Here is a 24,753-nt window from a genome sequence, read left to right on the forward strand (position 1 = left end):
GCTTCTTCGGCCACGTTTCTTATAAACAAATCCAATATCTTTCAGAAGTCTGTATAAAGTAGAAAGAGACAACGGCTGTATATTCTCATTACCTTGTATGAAGTTATGTCTTAAGCTTTAAGAATGGCGGCAAATTTTTCATGAAAAATTCACAATGAACAATTCTCCGTAGAATACTTCTTACACCCTCGTCATATGTGAATATTCTAGAATTTGATTGACACACTCGTTTTTTACGTTTTTTTGGCGATTTCAACGGTCCACTCTGTTCTTTTTCCTTTTTGAAATTGTAAATGCTTCTTTCGCTAACACCAGTCATCTACGAAGTACGTCTTACAGCAGCACTTACATTAAGTTGTTCCGTATTTTGTAAAAAACACAACACATTTAACACTACGAGTTTAGCGCAACCGTTAAATAATTCACCGGATTTAAACTTATGGGACTCCATGCTCTCTGTTGAAACTCGGACTAAATTTTGAAGTGTAGTTTCGTTTTCCAAAAGCACTTTCACCCTAAGGATGAGTAGGGGGTGAAATAGGGAAAGCTTGGAGTTTATCAAATACTAATTATGACAAACAAGTTTATGGCCATATTTAGGTGATTATGTTAATGATGGTAATTTGTAGCAGAAGTTTTACAAAAGAAATGAAGACCTATTTATAGAAACAACATAACTGTATTTTTAATATTTTACATACAATAGAAAAAATCTAATTTCTATGAAAGAATTGGAAATTTGAATATTATATATAATATCTATAAATAATATCGTTTCCAAATTCTTTCCTAGAAATTATGTAGGTGTTTTCTATTTTATGTAAAACATTAAAACTACAGTTATTGTATGTTGTTCTTGTAAAGAGGTGTTCAAATGTTACTCTTATGAATATGATTCAATTGTATATCTCATGTTGATGTTTTATATGCAAAATTCATAGTTTTCGTTGTCAATAACTCATCAATGCCTTTTTATTCTACTGTATACGTATCCATGATATAAAATATTTTACTCGTACTGCCGGCAGATGCATTTTATCCAAGCCGGTCCTGTGAGACAATGAGCAATCAACAGCTGGAGAAAACCGACAACCCTGCGCGTTTATTCTCCATAAGAAAAGCATTGCCGTATCTTACCCGTACTGCACTCTCAGTGACATTTTCTATAGCAATCAAATTTTTTGCCCCACATCTTCCATCCCATTTTGATACTAGCTTTACGATGCGATGTTTCCTAATGTTTTCCATCGTTTTACCAAAGATGGCGTTGTTGGCTAACTTGTACAAGTCTTTTTCAAATGCTGTAGTTGCTGCGGTTCGCAATCTGGTGTTAAGAGTTGAAGGTGTAAGGGTTGAAAATCACGGTTGAAAGATACATGGCGATTGACGCAGTTGGGGCTTCTTTGCTTTTTCTACTTGGAAATAGTCAAAGAAAAGCAAAGAAGCCCCAACTGCGTCAATCGCCATGTATCTTTCAACCGTGATTTTCAACCCTTACACCGACAACTCTTCTGATAGCCCACATCTCCCAATTTGCCCTACCTTCTTTGCTTCAATCTTCCCCTACAATCTTCCACACCTTTTTCCTATTAAATAATATTGTCTCTTTAAACCACATCTCCCTTTACACTATTGTCACACCTCCTCCCCCCCTTTTCCGACTCTATTGTTAACTTCATAACTAACCATGTCCATTATACTTCACTACTTCATTATTATCTACTATTCATGTCTACATCATATTCCTGTCCATCTCACTTTCTTTTATTATTTTCAGTCATTTCATATATCAACCACCTACTCATTTGTTTTAAACTCAGTAATCACTCAAACAAAATTCACAGTCCAACAATTTATCAAAATTCACTAATTCCTTTCTCAGACACAGGTCCATCTGGTCTCACCTTCCCAATTATTAATTATTAAAAAATCCTTATTCAATCACCGCTCCCCCTTCTTAATCAACAACTTAGTACAGCACACTCATCCATCAAGTTCACGTTTTATATAAACCGAATCACATTTTACCGAATTTACACCATCAAAATAAATTTTTTCCTTAGGGTGCTAGATGCTTTTTAGCATGAAGGACCTCTATTATCTCCTAATTTGTTGATTAATTCATTAATTTTCCTTATACCCACCTACCCTCTTTATTCATGTCCTGTACCTTTACTCTTTTCAAGTCTCTGAGGAGCTCAGCCTTTCTCAAGCTAAATTTAATCCCATAGGTTATTATTTTAATTCCTTCAGCCGGCAGATTTTTAATCTTCAGTCAATTTATTGAGCCATCTTATTAAACCTTTTACCCTACGAGCAGTCTAAAACAATTTCATTTAAAAAATGAGGTCTTATATTAGCTACAATTTTCTTCAATTCTATTTACCTTGTCCTAGATGTGATCAACATAAAAAGGCAATATCATATATCTAAGCTAATCAATCATAAATACACCTTTTAGACCACACTCCATACGACAAAGAGTAAAATGGGCTGCCTAATGCATACGTCATTCTCTTAAACATGACCTTTACCTCCATCGGTAATTATATATATATATATATATATATATATATATATATATATATATATATATATATATTGTTATGATGTATTGCTTGTTAATGATGAGCAATGAGTATTTTTTAATAATATAGGGTTTTTATCGCGGTTCTCAAAGAATTAGTTTGTAAGTACTTTTTTTAAATTATCTTTATTATATCTATTATGAAACACACATATATATCTAACCTAGCCAATGTAAATTTAAAATAAACTATCTTTAAATTGAAATTCTTATGAAACTAATTAAATTCTATAGACAATGTAAAATTTAAACAAACTATCTTCACAATTGAAATTGTTATGACACTAACTAAATTATATTAACAAATTTTTGTACCTTTCTGTCACTGAATGCCTAAATGAACTGTTTTCCACTGTATAGATTATAATCACCACTCAATGTCTTCTTAGCAGCTTCAGTTATCCTTGTTTTTGTGAAATTGCTTTTTCCAATTATCAGCTTCCACCAATTTAAGATATTTTTCTTTACCAGCATTTATAAACCACCAAGCAAACCAACAAACAGCATTTATATTTATTCTTCTTTTCTATATACCAATATCCAATCACCAAATATATATTATTTAATGTTAATATTCAATTAATACTTCTTCCATTATCCAATTATCATGTATACATAACATAATTTTTAATCTTCAATAATATTTCCTTTATACTGTTTCTTAATCTTGATTTAACTCACTATATTGAACAATTATAACTGATTGACTGACTCTAACTAACTTTCATACTAAAAACTGGCCATCATCGTAACTGTAACTCATAACTGATTGACTAACTGAATGGACTGCTAACTGATGAATTGAATCCAAATCACCGGGTATTTATATCTTTTTCCATGTTCCAGAACCATCTGGTAAGAAATCATATTCCATTTGTTCTATTAAATACATGTCTGAATTTTCTGGAAACAGTATATGTTCGATCCATCCACAGACATAACCATCATTCCAGAATGTTCGACCGTAAACAAAGGTCAAATTCTGCATTCTGGAGAATTCGTTAATTTTCTATTGATAATTTTGTTTACATTTAGGCTTTTCAGATCAGAATAAACACTTAAATCAGTAACTATATATAAATTAATTTAATAAAATACACATTTTAAACAACCTATTATTATAACCCCACTTTATATTCGTAATCATTACTTAAACTGTCACTTCGAGAGTATGTATATCTGGTTGCCTAATCACATGGCTCACTTAAATATATTTACAACATTAAAATACAACTTTTTACAATTATTATATGCTAATTTCTTAAAAATGCCCTCACATAAATAATTTTTATTAAATTCTCCAGTATATAACTTCTTAAAATAACCAAATACTTGTTATATCTAATATTATCTAGTATATAACTTTTCTTTAAACACCAATCATCTCAATATATATATATATATATATATATATATATATATATATATATATATAAAAAAAAAAAGAAGTCTTTGCTGACAACGTTAGAAAACGGAGCTTTGAGGTTTATTAGGATTTGCAGCGGTGAAATAAGTGTACTCTTTTAACTATATATATATTGTCATACTTTTTCTTTCCCAACCAAAGAAAAACAAATAAAAATATCCATCGGAATAAATTTTTAAGAAATCAATATAAACAAATTGTATATAGTAATTTAAGATAAGATTTAGTGTAGATAAGAATAGAAATTTGTTTGGCAAACGACCTGTTTCCGTTGCAAACAAAATTATCAAAAAAAACCTTTGTTTAGAATTAGAAGACATTTTACCTGTAAGTTAATCTCTTCTTTGTTTGTAGAGTCGAGTATTAAATGACCATATTCTAATCTTTTGAAATATGTATAAATGATGTATTGAAAAAAACCAATTTTAAAGTAAGCTATTTAGTTTTCTCTGAAACCGAAATTAGGCTTTTCCAATATCATAGTAAACACAATTTAAGCTTTTTGATTGGACGGTCGTTTTTAAATGGGAATTTGGGAGTCGATGATGAGACAGGAGAGGCAGTCATATTTTGGTCATCGAAAGGAAACAGTCGTTTTTCTCAAGATAGGGTGTGGTTCGTGAATTTGGATACCGGCGTAACGAAAAGAAGTGAATAGTTTGAAGACGGAGATAACAAGTGGATTAAAAGAGGTCTTTGTATCTACCGTGGGCATTTTATAAAGTATATGTGAAAGTATTCTTACGGCATCAAGTTGACAAAAGGAGGCCCTGGTGTCATAAATAAGTAGCGGAGTTGGGAGAAGTGAATCAGGCGTTTTTTGTGTAGTCTGAAGGAGGTTTGCAGAGACGTAAAGAAGGAGCTGAGGTGCCAAAGAGGGGAGCTCACATCTTTGAGGAGACTGGACCTTTCTGGGTATGTTCCAACATACAACTCAAGAAGAAAATAAACTGTAAGTGTTTGTACAATTGAATTTTATATCTGTGAAGGATCGTTTCGACATCATGGTCATTAGCATTCAAATTTAAGAATTGAGGTTTTTGTTAGGCTAATCAAAAGTTTAAAGTTTTGTGGTTTCTTTTTTTTTCAAGTAAAGAAAATTTTAAGTAAAATTGGTTTTTCACGTAATATAAATGTATGTAGCTTTATAATCTTATTATCATAATAATTTGATTTATTTTCTTGTATGCTGATTGATAAGATAACGACAGAATTTAATAATTGTTTTATTCGTTCATATAAAATAAAGAAACGTAAATCTTTGTAATATAATATATTTGTATTATTATCCTTTCTTCTCCTCCCGATAAAAGACAACTAGAAAATCTTTTGAATCCATTGAACACAGGTAATATAAGGATTATTTTACTTTTGATAACAGATAAGTTATAATTTTTTTATTGGCTCAATAAACTAAGTTTGAACTCAAAATAAACAATCATAACAAATGGCGCCCAACGTGGGGCGTAGAAAGTATTTCTAGTTAAAATTTAAACGGATAGAGAAAGAAAGCAGATTGATTGAAAATTTATTTGCCGATGGTTAAAGTTTATAATATTTGCTTTTATGACATTACATTTCAAATTTCTCTAGGTACAAAATTTTACATGATATGATTTATGATAATAGGGCCTGCGTAGCGCAAGCGGTAGGATGCTTGCCTCGCAAGCCGGTGGTCCGAAGTTCGAATCCTACCGCCGGCAAGAACATCTAGACATTTTAAAAATGTCTATAGGCCCCAGGTCGACTCAGCCTGAATAAAAATGAGTACCTTGGGTAAAACCAGGGGTAATAATAGACGGTTGAAGCGTAGCACTGGCCATGTTACCTTCCTTGTATACCGTAGGCCCTAGATATAGCAGACTACCCTGCTATACTCCCAAAGCCGCGACAGCGGTATAAAACGGGAGACTATTATTATATATAATTTATGATATTTGATTGATTTTTACAACTGACAAAAGTTTTAAAATTTTATTGCATTTATTTGAATTTATTGCGTTTGGGATAAGAGGAAAAGTTTTCGTCTTTGCAACATTACTCGAATTTCATATTTGGCGGGGATATTATTGCACAAATTTCAAAGCTTCATATTTGGCGGGGATAAATAATCTAACGAACATGTCGACCACAAGGAGTCAAAGTAAAACGCAAGAAAGGAAAGAGGATAAGATAGAAGAGGAAACAATTATTGATGAAGGATCGGATAATGAAGGAAATGCCACAATAATGGAGGAAAGAAAAGAAACAGGGATGTTAGAAAAATTATTAGCAATGATGAAAATACAGACACAAACAATGAATGAAACATCAAAGAAAATGGATAGAAATCAACAAGATACAAAACAAACAATGGAAGAAAACAACAGGAATATAGAGCAGCGTCTGGAAAACTATGAACAGGAAATTAAAGGATGTGTTGAGGGGATAAAGAAAGAACTGATACAACAGATAGAAGAAATAACCCTAAAGAATGCAAAACAAGAGACAGAGATTAAAGATATCCAAAATACAATGAAGGAGATACGAAATTGCCAGAAAAAGGAACTAGAGAAATTAGAAACAAAATTTGAAAACGCGTTACAAGAAGATATACGAGAAGCAAAATTAAGAGAAAGAAAAATGAGGAGAACGCAACAAAATTATAGACAACGAGAAAATCAAGACTATAGAGATAGAGGACAAAACTTTAGGAGAGAGTACACAAGAAGAGAATTTGTCCCGAGGAGGGAAAACGAAAGTAGAGACAACGGAAGAGTAAATTATGAACAAAGAAATCGGCAATGGAACGAAAACAGATATCGAGAGAACCAGAATAGAAACAACAATCGCACATATCAGGAAAACCGAAATAATAATAGAACGAATGAACCGGAAAATCGCGGAAACCGATACGGGTCCGAGAGACCAAGAGAAAATAGAAGAGCGGTCAACAACACACACATAGAGGAATATGAGGATGAGAGACAAAGCGACAAAAGTAGAAGCGAACAAGAACAGCAAGCGTCTTTTCACGAAGGCGTTCACTAAAGACAAAGAAACAAACAGGAATTTTTTGTCACCCGAAGGAATTTATTAAATTGGCAGAAAATAAGGACAAAATAAGTGGAGCAAATCTGAAATTTGTAGATGGTTTTATCAACGAGACACCGATTAAAATTATGATTGATACTGGATCGGAAATTACACTGATCAACAGAAAACTAATAGAGGAAGTTAATTTAACGAATTTGATTTACAAAATTCCCAAGGTAAATTTAGTGGGCGCAAATAAACGGACTTTGGCAACGATAAATGAAGGAATACGAATAAAAGTACGATTGGATAAGAAATTTTATGCACTACAATGTGTTGTGATGCCAAACATGTTGCATGACATGATCGTAGGAGTGGATGAATTGGCAGAAAAACATGTCGTGATAGATTTCAAAAATAACACGAAAAAAATAAATTTCAAAAATAACACGATGAAAATCACAGAGGAAAAAGAAGAAGAACAGGACAGTAAGAAAATGGAAAAGGAAAATGAGAAACAAAAAAATGATTTAGATAAAGAACAAACGGTGGAAATGAATTTGGCAATGAAACAAGGACAGAGAAGAAAGAGGAGATTGGCAAAAGAAAGTGAAAAGTGGGTTTCCTCAAAAGAAGAGATGAGCCCAGAAGAAGAAAAAGAAGAAAGATTAACAAAAGAAGACGAAAAAGGTACAATTGAAACAGTGGTATTTGAAGAAGTATGCGAAATAGAGGAGGGAGAATACAAAATAAATATGTGTAAAGAAATTGAGGAAAAAGAAAGAAAATTGATATGTGGAGAAGAAAAGGAAAAGGAATTGCGTGTAATATTGAGAAAGTCTGAAGATTTAATAAATGAAGAAAACAGAGTAGCCAAAGAGTATGAACATTCATTTGAGGTTAAAGACTTAAGAAATTTTCGATCGAAAACTTATCCGATCCCATATAAATACCGACAGGAGGTGAAAGGAGAAATTAACAAAATGTTAGAAGATCAAATCATAGAGAGATGTGACTCGCCGTACATCAACCCAATCGTGATTGTGAAAAAAAGCAGTGGAGAATTGAGGCTCTGTTTGGATGCCCGGAATATAAATCAACACACGGTATCTCAATATGAATCACCCCTCAACATCGAAGCTATTTTTGGGAGAATTACGGGAACATACATGTTTTCTAAAATTGATTTGAAAAATAGTTTTTGGTTAATACCGTTAGCAGAAAGATGTAGAAATTACACCGCTTTCTCAATCGATGGTATTGTATACCGATTTAAAGTAGTACCGTTTGGATTACAAAGTGCGTGTGCAGCATTGGTAAGAGCTCTCCATACAATATTAAATAAATATGAAGATTTCATAGTGCACTACATCGACGACTTACTCATTTATTCACCAGATACATCAAGTCATTTGGAACACATAAAGATTATTTTGGGAGAATTGGACAAGGCCGGATTAAAACTGAATATTGAAAAATGTCAATTTTTTCAAAAAGAAGTGATATATTTGGGATTTAAATTGGACACACAAACAGTTAGTTTAGCCGAGGACCGGGTAAAACTCATAGATGAATACCCAAGACCAACGAATTTAAAAACATTGAGAGGTTTTCTCGGGACGATCAACTATTTTAAAAAACTAATTCCTGATTTAAGCCAGAAGGAAATTCCTCTGATCAAATTATTGAAGAAGGGTGTTAAATGGAATTGGAAAGAAGAACAAGAGAAAGCTTTTCAAATTCTAAAAGAGGAATTCTCGAAAGGAACGAAAATATATCATCCCATGTACAATTTGCCTTTCATACTACGAACTGATGCATCCATACAAAAATTTGCGGGAGTTTTGTCGCAAATACAAAACAATCAAGAAGTGCCGATTTGTTTTATTTCCCGGGTGACAAAAACACACGAAAGAAAATACAGTGTGACTGAACTAGAGTTTGCTAGCGTACTTTTCTGTGTCAATAAGTTAAGATTTTATCTGTTGGGAGCAAAATTCACAATCGAAACTGATCATGCAGCTTTGGTACATATAATGAAAAATCGTCTGGTTAACAATCGTATACATAGAGGTATTTTGTTACTACAGGAGTATGACTTTGAGTTTCGATATATAAAAGGAAAAGACAACATTATAGCCGACGCTCTCACAAGGGATGAAGACTCGGGGAAAAAGGAAGCAATTGCTTTTCATGTAGGATTGAACATTTTGACACACGAGGAAGGGGTATTTTCGTTAAACGAAATTAGAACAAATCAAGAAGACCTGGAAGAAAGAGAAAAAAGAAGAGCGGAGAGGGAAAACGGTATATTTTTCAAACAGAAAAATCAGAAAATTATTAAAAAGATCATACAGAAATTACACGAAGACAATGGACATATCGGTAGCAGAAAAGTCTGGCTGGTTTTTCGAGAAAATTATATTTGCCGACAAGATTACCGCATCGCAAAAGAAATTACACAAAAGTGCCAGATCTGTCAAAAATATAAAATTAGAAATTTTAAAAATGAAAACGTTACAAAAAATATTATATCCCGGAACAAATTAGATATTGTAGCAATAGATATGTTAAGCGATCTAATTATGACGACGAAGAGGAATAAACATGTGTTAGTCATGGTAGATGTGTTTTCCAAATATGTAAAATTATACAGTTGCCGTACCACGAAAGGGGAAGAAATAATGAGAAAAATCGACAATTTTATAGCCACCGTAGGAACACCAAGAAGGATTCTTCTAGACAATGCAACATATTTTAGAAATGATCGTTTCAAGGGACAACTTCGAGAACGGGGAATAGAGACAAATTTTGTTAGCATCAGACATCCACAGAGTAATCCTTCGGAACGTTTTATACAGGAAGTGACGAAGTTTCTACGGATTACAACAGAGGGTCAACATCGACGATGGGATAGGAAAGTCGCCGAAGTAGAAACGTATCTAAATACCATCCCGAGCACTGTAACGAAAGAGACCCCAGAATATATAATGAAGGGTATAATGCCACTAAGACCATGGGAAGATAGAGAACAAAAGGAATACACACAGATAATGGAAAATGTGCAGAGGAGATTGCGGAGAGCAAACGAAAAATATATCCAGAGGCAAGACCAAAATAGAAAAAGAAGACCAGTTACTTTCAAAAAAGGTGAGAAGGTTATGGTGAGAGCATTGCGCGTGTCCAACATATCTAGCAATGTGTGCGGAAAGTTAATGCCTGTTTTTGAGGGTCCGTACATAGTAAACAATAAGAATGGGATAAATAGTTATGAGTTGAAGCACATAGAATCAGACAAGATTAGGGGAATTTATAATATCAACGATGTTTACAAATATTATGAATAAAATGCTGGTATTGTTTTTGCATAGAGAAAAATCCCTGCATAATTCAGTAATTTTTATCATATGCAAAGGCGGGGATTTGTCATACTTTTTCTTTCCCAACCAAAGAAAAACAAATAAAAATATCCATCGGAATAAATTTTTAAGAAATCAATATAAACAAATTGTATATAGTAATTTAAGATAAGATTTAGTGTAGATAAGAATAGAAATTTGTTTGGCAAACGACCTGTTTCCGTTGCAAACAAAATTATCAAAAAAAACCTTTGTTTAGAATTAGAAGACATTTTACCTGTAAGTTAATCTCTTCTTTGTTTGTAGAGTCGAGTATTAAATGACCATATTCTAATCTTTTGAAATATGTATAAATGATGTATTGAAAAAAACCAATTTTAAAGTAAGCTATTTAGTTTTCTCTGAAACCGAAATTAGGCTTTTCCAATATCATAGTAAACACAATTTAAGCTTTTTGATTGGACGGTCGTTTTTAAATGGGAATTTGGGAGTCGATGATGAGACAGGAGAGGCAGTCATATTTTGGTCATCGAAAGGAAACAGTCGTTTTTCTCAAGATAGGGTGTGGTTCGTGAATTTGGATACCGGCGTAACGAAAAGAAGTGAATAGTTTGAAGACGGAGATAACAAGTGGATTAAAAGAGGTCTTTGTATCTACCGTGGGCATTTTATAAAGTATATGTGAAAGTATTCTTACGGCATCAAGTTGACAAAAGGAGGCCCTGGTGTCATAAATAAGTAGCGGAGTTGGGAGAAGTGAATCAGGCGTTTTTTGTGTAGTCTGAAGGAGGTTTGCAGAGACGTAAAGAAGGAGCCGAGGTGCCAAAGAGGGGAGCTCACATCTTTGAGGAGACTGGACCTTTCTGGGTATGTTCCAACATACAACTCAAGAAGAAAATAAACTGTAAGTGTTTGTACAATTGAATTTTATATCCGTGAAGGATCGTTTCGACATCATGGTCATTAGCATTCAAATTTAAGAATTGAGGTTTTTGTTAGGCTAATCAAAAGTTTAAAGTTTTGTGGTTTCTTTTTTTTTCAAGTAAAGAAAATTTTAAGTAAAATTGGTTTTTCACGTAATATAAATGTATGTAGCTTTATAATCTTATTATCATAATAATTTGATTTATTTTCTTGTATGCTGATTGATAAGATAACGACAGAATTTAATAATTGTTTTATTCGTTCATATAAAATAAAGAAACGTAAATCTTTGTAATATAATATATTTGTATTATTATCCTTTCTTCTCCTCCCGATAAAAGACAACTAGAAAATCTTTTGAATCCATCGAACACAGGTAATATAAGGATTATTTTACTTTTGATAACAGATAAGTTATAATTTTTTTATTGGCTCAATAAACTAAGTTTGAACTCAAAATAAACAATCATAACAATATATATATATATATATATATATATATATATATATATATATATATATATATATATATATATATATATGTATATATATATATATATATATATATATATATATATATATATATATATATATAAAAGATAAAATCTTTTAGCGAAAGCCGCTATCGCTTTATTAAATTAAATGGCCAAATATATGGCCTAGGAGGACAAATTCGTTAAACTTCCCGTGCTCGAATCGGTATCAATAAAGTGTTATGATCATTTCGGCCTATCCCAGCCTCATCAGACACTTGGGCTGATACAAATTCAAACTCGGAAAGTCCAACGAATGTCTCCCAAAACTTCACTACAACAGTAGTTAGCTTACAAAGGCCCACCTGCTTTGGCGGCCGTGAACGAAAACGATATGATAATATCGTTTTCTGTATCCTTTGCGCTATGCGAAATGTATAAAAGATAAAATCTTTTAGCGAAAGCCGCTATCGCTTTATTAAATCAAATGGCCAAATATATGGCCTAGGAGGACAAATTCGTTAAACTTCCCGTGCTCGAATCGGCATCAATAAAGTGTTATGATCATTTCGGCCTATCCCAGCCTCATCAGACACTTGGGCTGATACAAATTCAAACTCGGAAAGTCCAACGAATGTGTCCCAAAACTTCACTACAACAGTAGTTAGCTTACAAAGGCCCACCTGCTTTGGCGGCCGTGAACGAAAACGATATGATAATATCGTTTTCTGTATCCTTTGCGCTATGCGAAATGTATAAAAAATAAAATCTTTTAGCGAAAGCCGCTATCGCTTTATTAAATTAAATGGCCAAATATATGGCCTAGGAGGACAAATTCGTTAAACTTCCCGTGCTCGAATCGGTATCAATAATCAATCGGTATCGCCTTTGTAAGCTAACTACTGTTGTAGTGAAGTTTTGGGAGACATTCGTTGGACTTTCCGAGTTTGAATTTGTATCAGCCCAAGTGTCTGATGAGGCTGGGATAGGCCGAAATGATCATAACCCTTTATTGATACCGATTCGAGCACGGGAAGTTTAACGAATTTGTCCTGCTAGGCCATATATTTGGCCATTTAATTTATTAAAGCGATAGCGGCTTTCGCTAAAAGATTTTATCTTTTATACATTTCGCATAGCGCAAAGGATACAGAAAACGATATTATCATATCGTTTTCGTTCACGGCCGCCAAAGCAGGTGGCGCCTTTGTAAGCTAACTACTGTTGTAGTGAAGTTTCGGAGACATTCGTTGGACTTTCCGAGTTTGAATTTGTATCAGCCCAAGCGTCTGATGAGGCTGGGATAGGCCGAAATGATTATAACACTTTATTGATACCGATTCGAGCACGGGAAGTTTAACGAATTTGTCCTCCTAGGCCATATATTTGGCCACTTAATTTAATAAAGCGATAGCAGCTTTCGCTAAAAGATTTTATCTTATATATATAAATATATATATATATATATATATATATATATATATATATATATATATATATATATATATATATATATTGTTCTCGGTGTATCGAGTGCGAGAGAGAATAACCGGCCAAGTAGGCGAATTAGAGGTGGGACTACGCCAGAATATTCTCGAACATAATACTTTTGGTATATATAGGTAACAATGTTAGAAGTAGGGATAGTTGATAAGAGAGTACCGAACTGTAAAGTTATAAATAAATATATGTATATAAATTCGAACCGCTCGTTTTATTTAATCTCGCTACAGTTGGTGTTACGGTGTGAGTAAAAAAGAAATAAATTCAGCAGTGACTTTTGAAAAAGACTTTTGAACTTTTGAAAAGTATTGTTCGTCGGGAACATCCGCGTAGATCGGTAGTGATCTTTGTACGAAAGAACATTTAAAAAGTACGTGTGTGCCTGACCAAAGATGCTGCTAGTACAACTCTCAGTAAAACAGTTGCGAGAGCAACTAGAAGAACGCGATGAAGATTGCAGCGGGTCCAAGAAGATCCTCCAAGAACGACTGAAGAATGTTCTTAACAAGAATGGAGATGACCCAGAGACATTCCAGTTTCAGTCAGCGGAAGAAGCAGTTTTAATAAAGATAGAAGAAACTTCTAAAAAAATTGAAGAAACTTCTAAAAAAACTGATGATAAATTCGAGACTGTTTCCAAAAGATTCGATGAAACGTCTCAAATGATTGAAGTAACTTCTAAAAAAATTGAAGAATCTTCTAAAAAAACTGATGATAAATTCGAGACTGTTTCCAAAAGATTCGATGAAACGTCTCAAATGATAGAAGAAACTTCTAAAAAAAATGATAGTAAATTTGAAAACGTTTCGCAAAAAATTGAAGAATCTTCTCGAAAGAATGATGAAAGATTCAATGAAACGTCTCAAATTATTAAAGAAATAGCTAGACAAAATGACGAGAAATTTGAAAATGTGTTTAGAAGATTCGACGAGACTTCTCAAATAATTAAAGAAGTATGTAATCAAAACAATGAGAAATTTGAAGAAGTCTCAAGAACATTCGATAACATACAGAAAAATGTAAACAACGTAGAAGAGAAGATTAAACAGTTAGAGAGCATGATAACTAATACAAAAGTGCTACCACCAGTTAATACAATAGCCTTAGATCCGGTAGTGAAAGAAGAATCACCTAGAGACGAAACGACACATAATATGAGATTCAAATTGCCACCATTTGATGGAAAGTCTTCTTGGTCCATATACCTTAGACAATTTGAAGCTATTGCGACAGCCAATCATTGGACAGTACAAGAAAAAGCTGTTTCCTTGACTGCTGCTTTACGAGGTGATGCTGCAGATATCCTAAGATCGATTCCTAAGGGTCAAGAAAAATGTTACCAGACCTTGTTTACCCGACTAGACAAACGTTATGGAGATGCCCATCTACAACCAATCTACAAAGTACAAATAAGAAGTAGAATCCAACGAGCAAGTGAGAGTTTGCAAGAATTTGAAGCAGATATTGCTCGTATAGCGTTGTTGGCATATCCAGAGGCACCAGACAACATTTTGGAAGAAATTGCTGTAGATGCCTTCGTCAATGGGTTAAGAGACAGTGAACTACAGAAAGCTTTACGACTAGCAAGACCGAAAGTTTTAGATGAAGCGCTCGCTATTGCCTTGGAACATGAAACAGCTAGTCAAGTTTCACGGAGCTATCGAGTACGAACCTCTGAAGAGAGCGACGAACAAAACGAGAAACGTCTGGAGGAAATCGTACGAAAAGTAGTTCGTAACATGATGCCGAAGAGACATGAAATTAGATGTTCGAATGATGGCGACGTAGGTCACATTCGCCGTAAATTGCAAGAAAATAATACAACAGTCAGAAAGCTAGAACAAATGGAACACAGGGCTGGAAAGAGTCATTCAAATGATGATGCTCAGTCAAGATTAAAAATCTTCCGACTGAAGGAATTAAAATAATAACCTATGGGATTAAATTTAGCTTGAGAAAGGCTGAGCTCCTCAGAGACTTGAAAAGAGTAAAGGTACAGGACATGAATAAAGAGGGGAGGTGAGTTTAAGGAAAATTAATGAATTAATCAACAAATTAGGAGATAATAGAGGTCCTTCATGCTAAAAAGCATCTAGCACCCTAAGGAAAAAATTTATTTTGATGGTGTAAATTCGGTAAAAAGGGGGGGAGGGGGTGTGACAATAGTGTAAAGGGAGATGTGGTTTAAAGAGACAATATTATTTAATAGGAAAAAGGTGTGTAGGGAAAGATTGAAGCAAAGAAGGTAGGGCAAATTGGGAGATGTGGGCTATCAGAAGAGTTGTAATATTATGTATAACCAACGCTGTTCCATGGTGCATTGACATTCTCTTTTCGACACCGTTCATAGGTACTTTGTCAATCAGTTACCAGCTGATGTCCGTTTGAAGAGGTTTACTCTCCGGACACTGGAACTCACGTGAGGCATGGTTATGTGTTGCCTGAAGTTAAATCTAATAAAGTATTAAACATCACTCACTTTTAAACAAAAACATGTACACTTTTTGGTAACTTCATTTTTTGTAAACGGTTGTACCCTAATATTTTGGTGGCTCAGGCATGTTAACCTGTAAGTATAACCATTTTGCTTTTTTAACCTTAGTCAACATTTCAATCAATTTTGTTTTAATTAAATGGTTTATACTTATTTTAGGCTTTTTAACCTGATGACAGAATTATTATTCCGAAAACATTTGTGTTTTTTGATGTAGCCCTTTTAAGGGTTTTTAAATATACCTACATACAAAGATTAAACCTCTTTTTGTGATACATGGTATACAGCCAGCTACAGGAATTTATTTTCCTTGTGTATTTTTTAATTCCAAGTCTCCACACCGAATCGCTTTAGTAAACAAAGTCAAATGTCTCTTGATGTGTTTTAACCAAACATTCGCTTCTCGCAGTGTATAATTTTGAAACAAAATATTTCGCGCCTTAACTAAATGTTGTACAATATCACTACTGAGGTTACCAATGTCACAACTCATGATTGAATAAACAATAAAAATTAATAAATGTAAAAACTTACCAGTATTTTTATTAATGCTCAGCTATTTTAAATGATGTCAGAGGCTAGTTTTTTCCTACGTCCAGTTTCCCTTCGAAGATTAGTGAATATTTTCCTCTACAAAGTTCGCCGATGATTGGTCGGTATACTTCAGTCACCCGATTAGGCAGGAACACGACTTCAGTACCTAAATCCAGTAGAACTGCTTTCCCAAATTTTGTGTTTACCACTTTTCCTGAGTGAATTGGAAAGGGTGGCCCAATTGGCAAATCTACCAATTTTTTTATCGCTTTGCGTTCTGCAACGAAAGATGATGCATTAATTTTTTTTGCTAGATCCATCTTCAACAATATATATTTTCTTAATTTACCATCGAAATATTTTTTTGCGTGCTTCTATTTTTTAATCAACATCTACTTTATTATCTGTGAAATGCACCGTTCTACTTTAAAAACGAGAAAATTAAACATATTGACAAATAATATTGCATGTTTTAAATAATACATAGTAAGACAAACTTAGACTGATGGTGTATAAAATCAAATACGAGCCCTCTAAAATATATAAAATAGTACTCACTTTTTAATTTTTATTTATAGCACAAACGCCAAACGAACACGTTACCACTAAGCTTCTTGTAACAAAACGACCACTGTGGCTTTTGCAAATGTTGACTGCAGAATGGAAGTACAAAATGTATTCGTTCATTAAATGGGCAGGCTGGTATGACGTAACTAGACCGGAAATATTACAAGCTCAATCGTGTTACACGTGCACCGGATATTCTCGACTGTGAAAACGCTGAAGTGTGAGAGAATGTTAAAAAGGAATGCAATAATATGTGGTAACGTTCTCGTTAGCAATATTTGGCGTCATATTACGTCCGGTGTCTGATTACTAATAAGCTGATTCTTGAAAAAAATTGTTGCACGTGTTTCCGGCGACCGTGTGAGAAATGTTAAAAGGAAATGCACATCCGCTGGTTGGAATTTTTATAAAGATTTATAATTTTAATTATATATACGAAGTTAAAATTACTCGTAAGTTATAAATTGAAAAATAAACGAATTTTTGCTATTACGCTAATTGTTGTGGATAAAATATATATGAGGTATATTAAAAATTACTTGTAAAATATAAATTAGAAGATTTAAAAGTTCTTACGCTAATCATCGTCTATAAAATATATACGAAGTACACACTTCTTCTCTTTGTCTGTCAACGTTAATTCGTCTTCTTCTTTTCGGCCGTCAATTCGTTTTGTTTTCGGCTGTCGCCATTGGTGTACGTTGAGGCGTATCTTCGTTAATGGGGGGGCGTTTGGGTGTCTTTTCGTGATAGCCTCCACCATTGGTCGATATACGTCGTTCTCATTGGACGTCGATGCACACTTTCCCATTGGGGGCGTTCCTATGTCACCAGTGGTCGAGGATATCTTCTAACGTCACGAGTGGGGACGTTTCTATGTCGTCATTGGTCAGGCGTTTACTTGGAGGCGTTCCTATGACACCATTGGCAGAGGGGCGTGGTCTAGAGACACGAGGGGCGTACCTACGTCACCATTGGCCGAGGACGTGGCCTTACGACACGGGGGACGTTCCTACGTCACCAGGGAGGCGTGGCCTAGTATGACGTCACTTCCGCTCCAGAAGTCACTCTGTTTATCTACTGCCATTCTCATTTACAACCAATCAATCCACAATTCCGCAGATTATTCCCCTTTCTCAATTCTGTACGGATCCTATGCAGAAGAAATACATTTCGACTTTCATCTTCCGATATATGAAACATAGGATCAAAGACATATGTTTCTTGGAGTTGGACATAGGTTGGAGTTCTTACATACGTAAGAACTCCAACCCTTTTTTGCAGAACTATATAATAAACAAAAAAAAGAGACAACAACTCTTAGATAGACAAAATGAAAATGCCGAAGATATTCCGGAAATAGACCTCACAAAATTCCTATGTCTCTAAGAAAAAACATAAGTCTAAATTACAAGCCCCTTTCTCCACTATTCATCCCGAAAAACACGACAAAACAAAAATTGTCGGTAAAACAGATAAACAAAATGTAACAAGCACTCACCTTAAATATGTAAAACGAATACTAAAACATGTAGACAAACCTACTCAAGACCCAAATTTTTCACAGGACAATCCTCGCTCTGGTCCATCCACTCAGTATTTAGAAGATTCCGAATACCGGTTATTATGCTGAAGAGATGGCAAATCGAGAGAAATCTCCCACTACCACAGACACTTTCTTCACATACCAGACTAGACAAACTATCCGAAACTATTGACGCTAGTCCGACAAGCTATTTCAGAGATCACTTCAAAAATGCACCTCTCTCGCTACTGTATTCCCAATACACCCACATACAAAAACAAACGAAAGACGGTCTACACAAAATCAATCGAAAACAGAAACGTGGACTTTTCAATTTTCTAAGTACAGCCATCAAATACGTGACTGGAAATTCTGACGACTGACAACTTTAATTTATTACAATCACACATAATCTCTATAAAAAATAAAAAAAATGAAATTATTAAAAAATTGAGTAACCAAATATCTTATGAAAACTCTTTTAACACGAGATTCGATAAACTTTTAGAAAAAACTAAATTCTGATAATTCAATTCTCATATCTGTACTTAACAAATTATCAGCTGATTTTGACAGCTATATCATTCTACACAATGAGATAATAAATTTCCAAAATATAAACGAATTTCTAATGAAACTTATTAGAACCATTACTTTATCTGAGCTAAATATCTCTAATATAGAATTATTCACTTTAAAGGAAATAATAGACCTTAAAGAAAACCTTCTCACAATTGATCCCAGAAATTCAATTCTCAATAGTAATGAACACCCTTATGAACTTATAGAGTCAACAAAAACTTTAGTTTGTGTAACTTCAAATACAATGCTCATAATAATTAAAATTCCCATACTCCATGAAATTCCCTACACCACCTATAAAATCTACCCTATTCCAAACAAAGATCATGTTATGATTTTGCCACCTGCAAGCTACTATACAAATAATAAATGGTTCGACACTTGTATAGGACAAGGCGACAACATAGTCTGTTCCAACTATGTACAATCCCAATGTAACATACCCAATGTAGATAATTGCACGAAAACATTAATCACAGAGAACTTTTTCCAAGAGACCAGCAAAGTCATATTTCTAGGAATAGTTCACCCGATGAGAATCCAGCAGATAGAAATCAATTCAACCAGCCTCTTGACGAGAGATGTATCAATAATGATTAAAAGTATCAAATTTAATAAAAAGACGCCACAAGACATTTTTATTCCAAAAATTGTTCGAATAAAATTAATACCAAACCATCAGATGAAAATCTAAAAATTAACAATCCCAGAACACATGGTCATATCCAACCACTAGATACCATAGACGTACTACCCCGATTATCAATATGACTGAGCACCACTACTGTTGTAATATTTTTAACCATTTTAGCTTTCCTAATAATCTTCCTAATTAGGAAAAGAAAACAAATTTCCAAAATCCTATTTGGAGAAAAATTACATCCTGCCCAGATATAGATATTGGACGAGCTGATAGCTGAGTAACCAAAACTTCGAGGACGAAGTTATAAAAAAGGAAAAAATCAATATTTTTATTATTATTGTAATTATTATGTTTCAATAGTCAATTTTAAATCATCAAATGTAGTAGTTTGTAGAATTTTCAAAATTGTAACTTAATTTTCGAAATAAAGATTTTTTTGAGAACTCAACGTAGAAGAAACATTTCTATATAAAGCACGCATTAAAAGAAAAACGGAAGCCAGAGAAGAAAAGAAAATGAGAAAAAGATGGGAAAGTATGTTTTTACAGCTGATTTACAAGCAGTGTTGATGGCTCCAAAATCAAACGTAAGTACACTTTATTATAGAACAAAACTGCAAGTGCACAACCTGTGCTTCTACAATCTAATAAGTAGTAATATACTTTGTTATTTTTGGAATGAAGCCGAAGATGGTCTAAATGCCGAAGAATTTGCGAGTATTTGGGTATAATTTTTGGAAACCCACATTCTTCCCCAAATTGCTAAGCAAGAGAATGAGAATGGGAATTGTGTTATGACCAATGCCCTATTGAATTTAGCAATAAATCATAATAAGAAAAAAACAGAAATTTCTTGAGCCTGGCCATACACAAATGGAAGTGGATTCTGTCCACTCAGTGATAGAACAAAAGCTAAAAGATAGGATAATAAACGTACCTGCCGATTATGTTACCGTCTGCCAGCAGGCAAGAAAGAAACCAGCTCCATAATGTAATTTATTTAAGTTTTGACTTTTTTAAGAAGTTCGATGCAGTTCAGTTTTACAAAAGTGTCCGACCAGGGAGGGTAAAGGGCGATGCAAAAGTTACCGATGTTCGTGCTATTCGATATTCACTCGAAGGACAAATTCACTATAAGATGCATTTTACAGAAGAATGGACAATCCTTCCTCAAAGAAAATCACTAAATTTTCATTCATGTTCCTGGAATCAGCTACAAAATCTACACTCAGAAAGGCTTAAAATAACCGCTCGAAAATATGAAGATCTACAAATTATTAAGAAGATTTTGCCCGCTGATTACCACACATTTTATGACGATCTTTCCCATGAATAGTGAAAAATAATTATTATTTGTGATTAATCGTAGTAATCTACTTTTTCGATAACTGATTTAAGACTTGGTTTTCGTTTTGTATGAATAAACTCTAATTTAAAGCAACCAGATCTAGTTTTATTTGAAAAGATCCTTGAAAACCTGTGAAGTACATTTTTACTACGGCTTTAAAATGACGAAAACCTGCTCTCTCAAACAAAATTGTATTTTTGAAACGTTTTTTTGCTCTCCTGTAAAATTAGTTAAAATTGACTTGGCAGGTTAGCACTTTAGGGTGACGATATGCTACTACAACAAAATAAACATCTTCGATGGTTCATGTCAAAGTCGTCAATATCCACTAGATTAATGTGATGTTCTTTCTTATTATTGAAAGTACAAGTTATTTATGCTCTATATTTTAGTTATGAATGTAACAACTATATACATGTACAAATAAATATTTTAAAATTTCCGCCTAAATCGTTTTTATATTATAAATTTGCTCAGATTATTTTAGGTGGGAGATTGCAGAGTATAAATACCCCCTGTGAGAGATTGTCACTTTTGATTTCATTGTCGTCATTTCTAAGAATGCACATGCGTAGTTGACGGATCGGATCCCTGTAAATGTCTGTAATTAATCGCTGTTGCTGGAAATTATTATACAACCAAGCACATGTGCTCTTAGTCAATATTAATGTAAACAAACGTAAATAAAATAGAACTTTACAAATTACCGACATTAAATATTTATTTATTTACGCCATATAATGTACTGATAACAAATAATAAAGTTATTTATTGTACAAAACAAAAATATTTTGAGGAAAAAAATTCAACAAAATTAAGCAGTCACCAATCAGAAAAGGTCTTAGGGCATACTTAATTGTTGTTGACGTTTTTACAGGTTGGAATCAACATAAACTTTGGTTTTATTGTCTTACAAGGTAAGTACACTTCACTATGCTAAGAGGATTTAGCAAAGCAAATACATGATACTATAACAAAAAAAGTAAACACAAGATACTATAACATTCCTAGATGGCGCCGTTAGTTTACTGGACTTACAGTGTGACCTGTCATCAGCCTTTTATATAGATAGATTGAATCGTTCTGAAATTTCCATCTAAGCCGGCTCTGCTCTCTTAACCGTTACCTGCGATCTCAGGTAACGGGTTCCAGTCTTGTATCGATGGCCTGGAAGGTGGCGTGACATCGTTTTCGAACGGTTGCAGAAACAGTAATATCAAAGTATACTATGGTAATGTACTGTTAGGTGTGGGAGAGAGTGCTGTTGATTGCTAAATGGCTAGCATAAGGAAAGAAGAATCAACAAAGAAAGACAACGTCCGAGTTTTCAGAAAGCACTCATTAAAAAACAATATCTCGTGCTTTACAAAAAATGTCTTTGTTATTAGAGTAAGATTGAGGACACTACAATAAATTGAATTTACTAAAAAGATTTTATTTCGTATTTCTAATGTGTTAGTTTATTGTTGTAGGTTCTATATTACTTTGAGCAAATAACTAAAACAAGAAATAAAGTTTTGCCATTTAATCTAATTCAGTACCTTAACAGACACGAAATTAAAATTTGATTTCAAAGTAGTTTTTTGATAACACTTTCGTTTACTCAATTATTAGATTTTGAATGGACCTTTCCAAGGTATTCAAGTCCCAAATAACCAACTGTCCATCAGCTCCAGATGTAGAAATCTTCGAAGCTTTCTCTTTCTTTCCTGTGTAAATGCAGACGCAAGTTATGGCGTTTTGATGAATTGAGTCCAAATTGGTATCAGAACTTTCACTTCTGGCCTAAACATAAAGAAAGCATATATAAGCAATTAATAATAAAATTGCCAATTTAACGAAAAATATAATTTTGGAAATTAGGTAAGTATAAATATATATATATATATATATATATATATATATATATATATATATATATATATATATATATTATATATATGCTTCTTCTTCTTTTTATTAACCGTCACAAATATATAACATTAATTCACAAGATAGCCATGAAAATCAAGAGCAAGAATGGGAAACTGTTCAATCCCACAAAAAAGCAAGAAATGACAGCCCTAAAAACGATAAACAACTAAAACAAACAATAATAAGCGACTACTGGCTCAAAGCACCTACAACGACGTCTAATAGATTTGCTAGCTTAGATGAAGTACCTGATGAGACCATCCAAACCGGATTGGTGAAGACAAAAAAGTATCCAATCCCCATCCATATTTATTACAGATGTAGGTGATATACGACCTATTAGACATTTGTTAGAAACAATATCCCCACAGGGAACTTCATAATGACCAAGTAAAAGTCCAGCCGACAACCTCTGAACATTACCGAAACATAACCAAAGCACTTAATGAGAAAAACACCCACTATTATACTTACCAAACAAATGAAGAAAGAAAATTTCGAGTGGTGCTTCGTAATATGCATCAACAGCAGATAAAGATGCTTTAAAACATGAATTAGGTATATATATATATATATATATATATATATATATATATATATATATATATATATATATATATATATACATCTAGCGGTTAATGTAAGCTCCGTTCTAAAACGGTATTATACTAACTCCAGTAGAATATACAGCGTGTATATTATTATCTGCGTAGCGCTTTATGTAGACTCCGAGCAACACGTAGGATTAAGTGAACTCTGTAATAGGTTAAAACACTTTTAGGATCCGTATATATTTTTTCGCGTACACAACTAAACTCTTGCGATGTTGCCAATAATTTGATTAGTCGTAGACTTTCAAATTTTACAGCAGGTACGTTTTGGAACTTCAAATTTATTTAAATATCAATCAATTTAGTCATCGAGAAATTTCACAAATACTTGGTTAATGTAGTTAAATATTTTACGGTGGTAATTTATATTACTTGCTTTAATTATTTTTAAACTTAAGTAGTGTCTATCATAAACTTGGAAAAGGCAAGAGTTCATTTTTATTTATTAGTATTTTTTTTTAAATGCGTTGGCACTGAAATATTTATTATATAAATGTAGGTTCCGATGTTTCGATTGCTACAGTTTTGACGTATAAAATATTTGTTTCATGCAGTAGTAAAATGTAAATTATAACAATTTATAAATCATTCTTAAAATTCCAATTTTTTACTGTCTAATTTCAATATTTCGATTTTTAAATGTAGGGAATTCAATATCATATATACTATATTTTAGATACACATAAACACATGGATACACTTATGGCAGATACTAAAAGAAGAAATATTTCGGTACCTTAGGGTAACTTGATTCTCGGCAACATATCTATTACAATTACATATAATATGTTCGGTCTTATTGTTTTAAATGCTTTGTCGCTTATACAAACTATCATTATTTTCAACTTTAAATAATTGTGTTTTTGTATGTTTCGTTGTCAGGCATATAAAATTTAATTTTTAATTTAGAAGTAAATGTATACATAATATTCTTTTTTCTGTCACTTGGTTTAAATATAGATCATTTATATTCTTCTTGCTTATTTATTTGTATTCGTAATACTTATTAACGTACGTAATAACGTACCCGTTTTTGCAAAAAGCAACAACGGGTACGAAAGATATCGGGTATCAGGGGTGGTATTTGTCAATCTAAATACCACTTACGACATATTAAATTAAAGGACATTTCTCCAAAACTGTATGACATCGCCTTAGATAAAAACATCACTTGTTTTATCCGCGTATATCTACAGAACAGAATATTTTTCGTATCATTCAATGGTAAGATGAAGAACGCACATGAATG

General features: G+C 33.2%; 1 protein-coding gene across 1 annotated transcript in view; it reads right to left on the reverse strand.

Moving 5' to 3' along the window:
• Positions 1-22,489: 22,489 nt before the first annotated feature.
• Arpc1 (Actin-related protein 2/3 complex, subunit 1A) overlaps positions 22,490-24,753 on the reverse strand; it is a 176,216-nt gene continuing 173,952 nt past the window's right edge. The window contains exon 5 of the mRNA XM_072544938.1: positions 22,490-22,764. Coding sequence (XP_072401039.1) covers positions 22,579-22,764 — 186 coding nt within the window. The 3' untranslated portion in view covers positions 22,490-22,578. The remainder of the gene's footprint in view (positions 22,765-24,753) is intronic.

Source organism: Diabrotica undecimpunctata, chromosome 1, assembly GCF_040954645.1.
Source record: "Diabrotica undecimpunctata isolate CICGRU chromosome 1, icDiaUnde3, whole genome shotgun sequence".
In the NCBI taxonomy this organism is placed as follows: domain Eukaryota; kingdom Metazoa; phylum Arthropoda; class Insecta; order Coleoptera; family Chrysomelidae; genus Diabrotica; species Diabrotica undecimpunctata.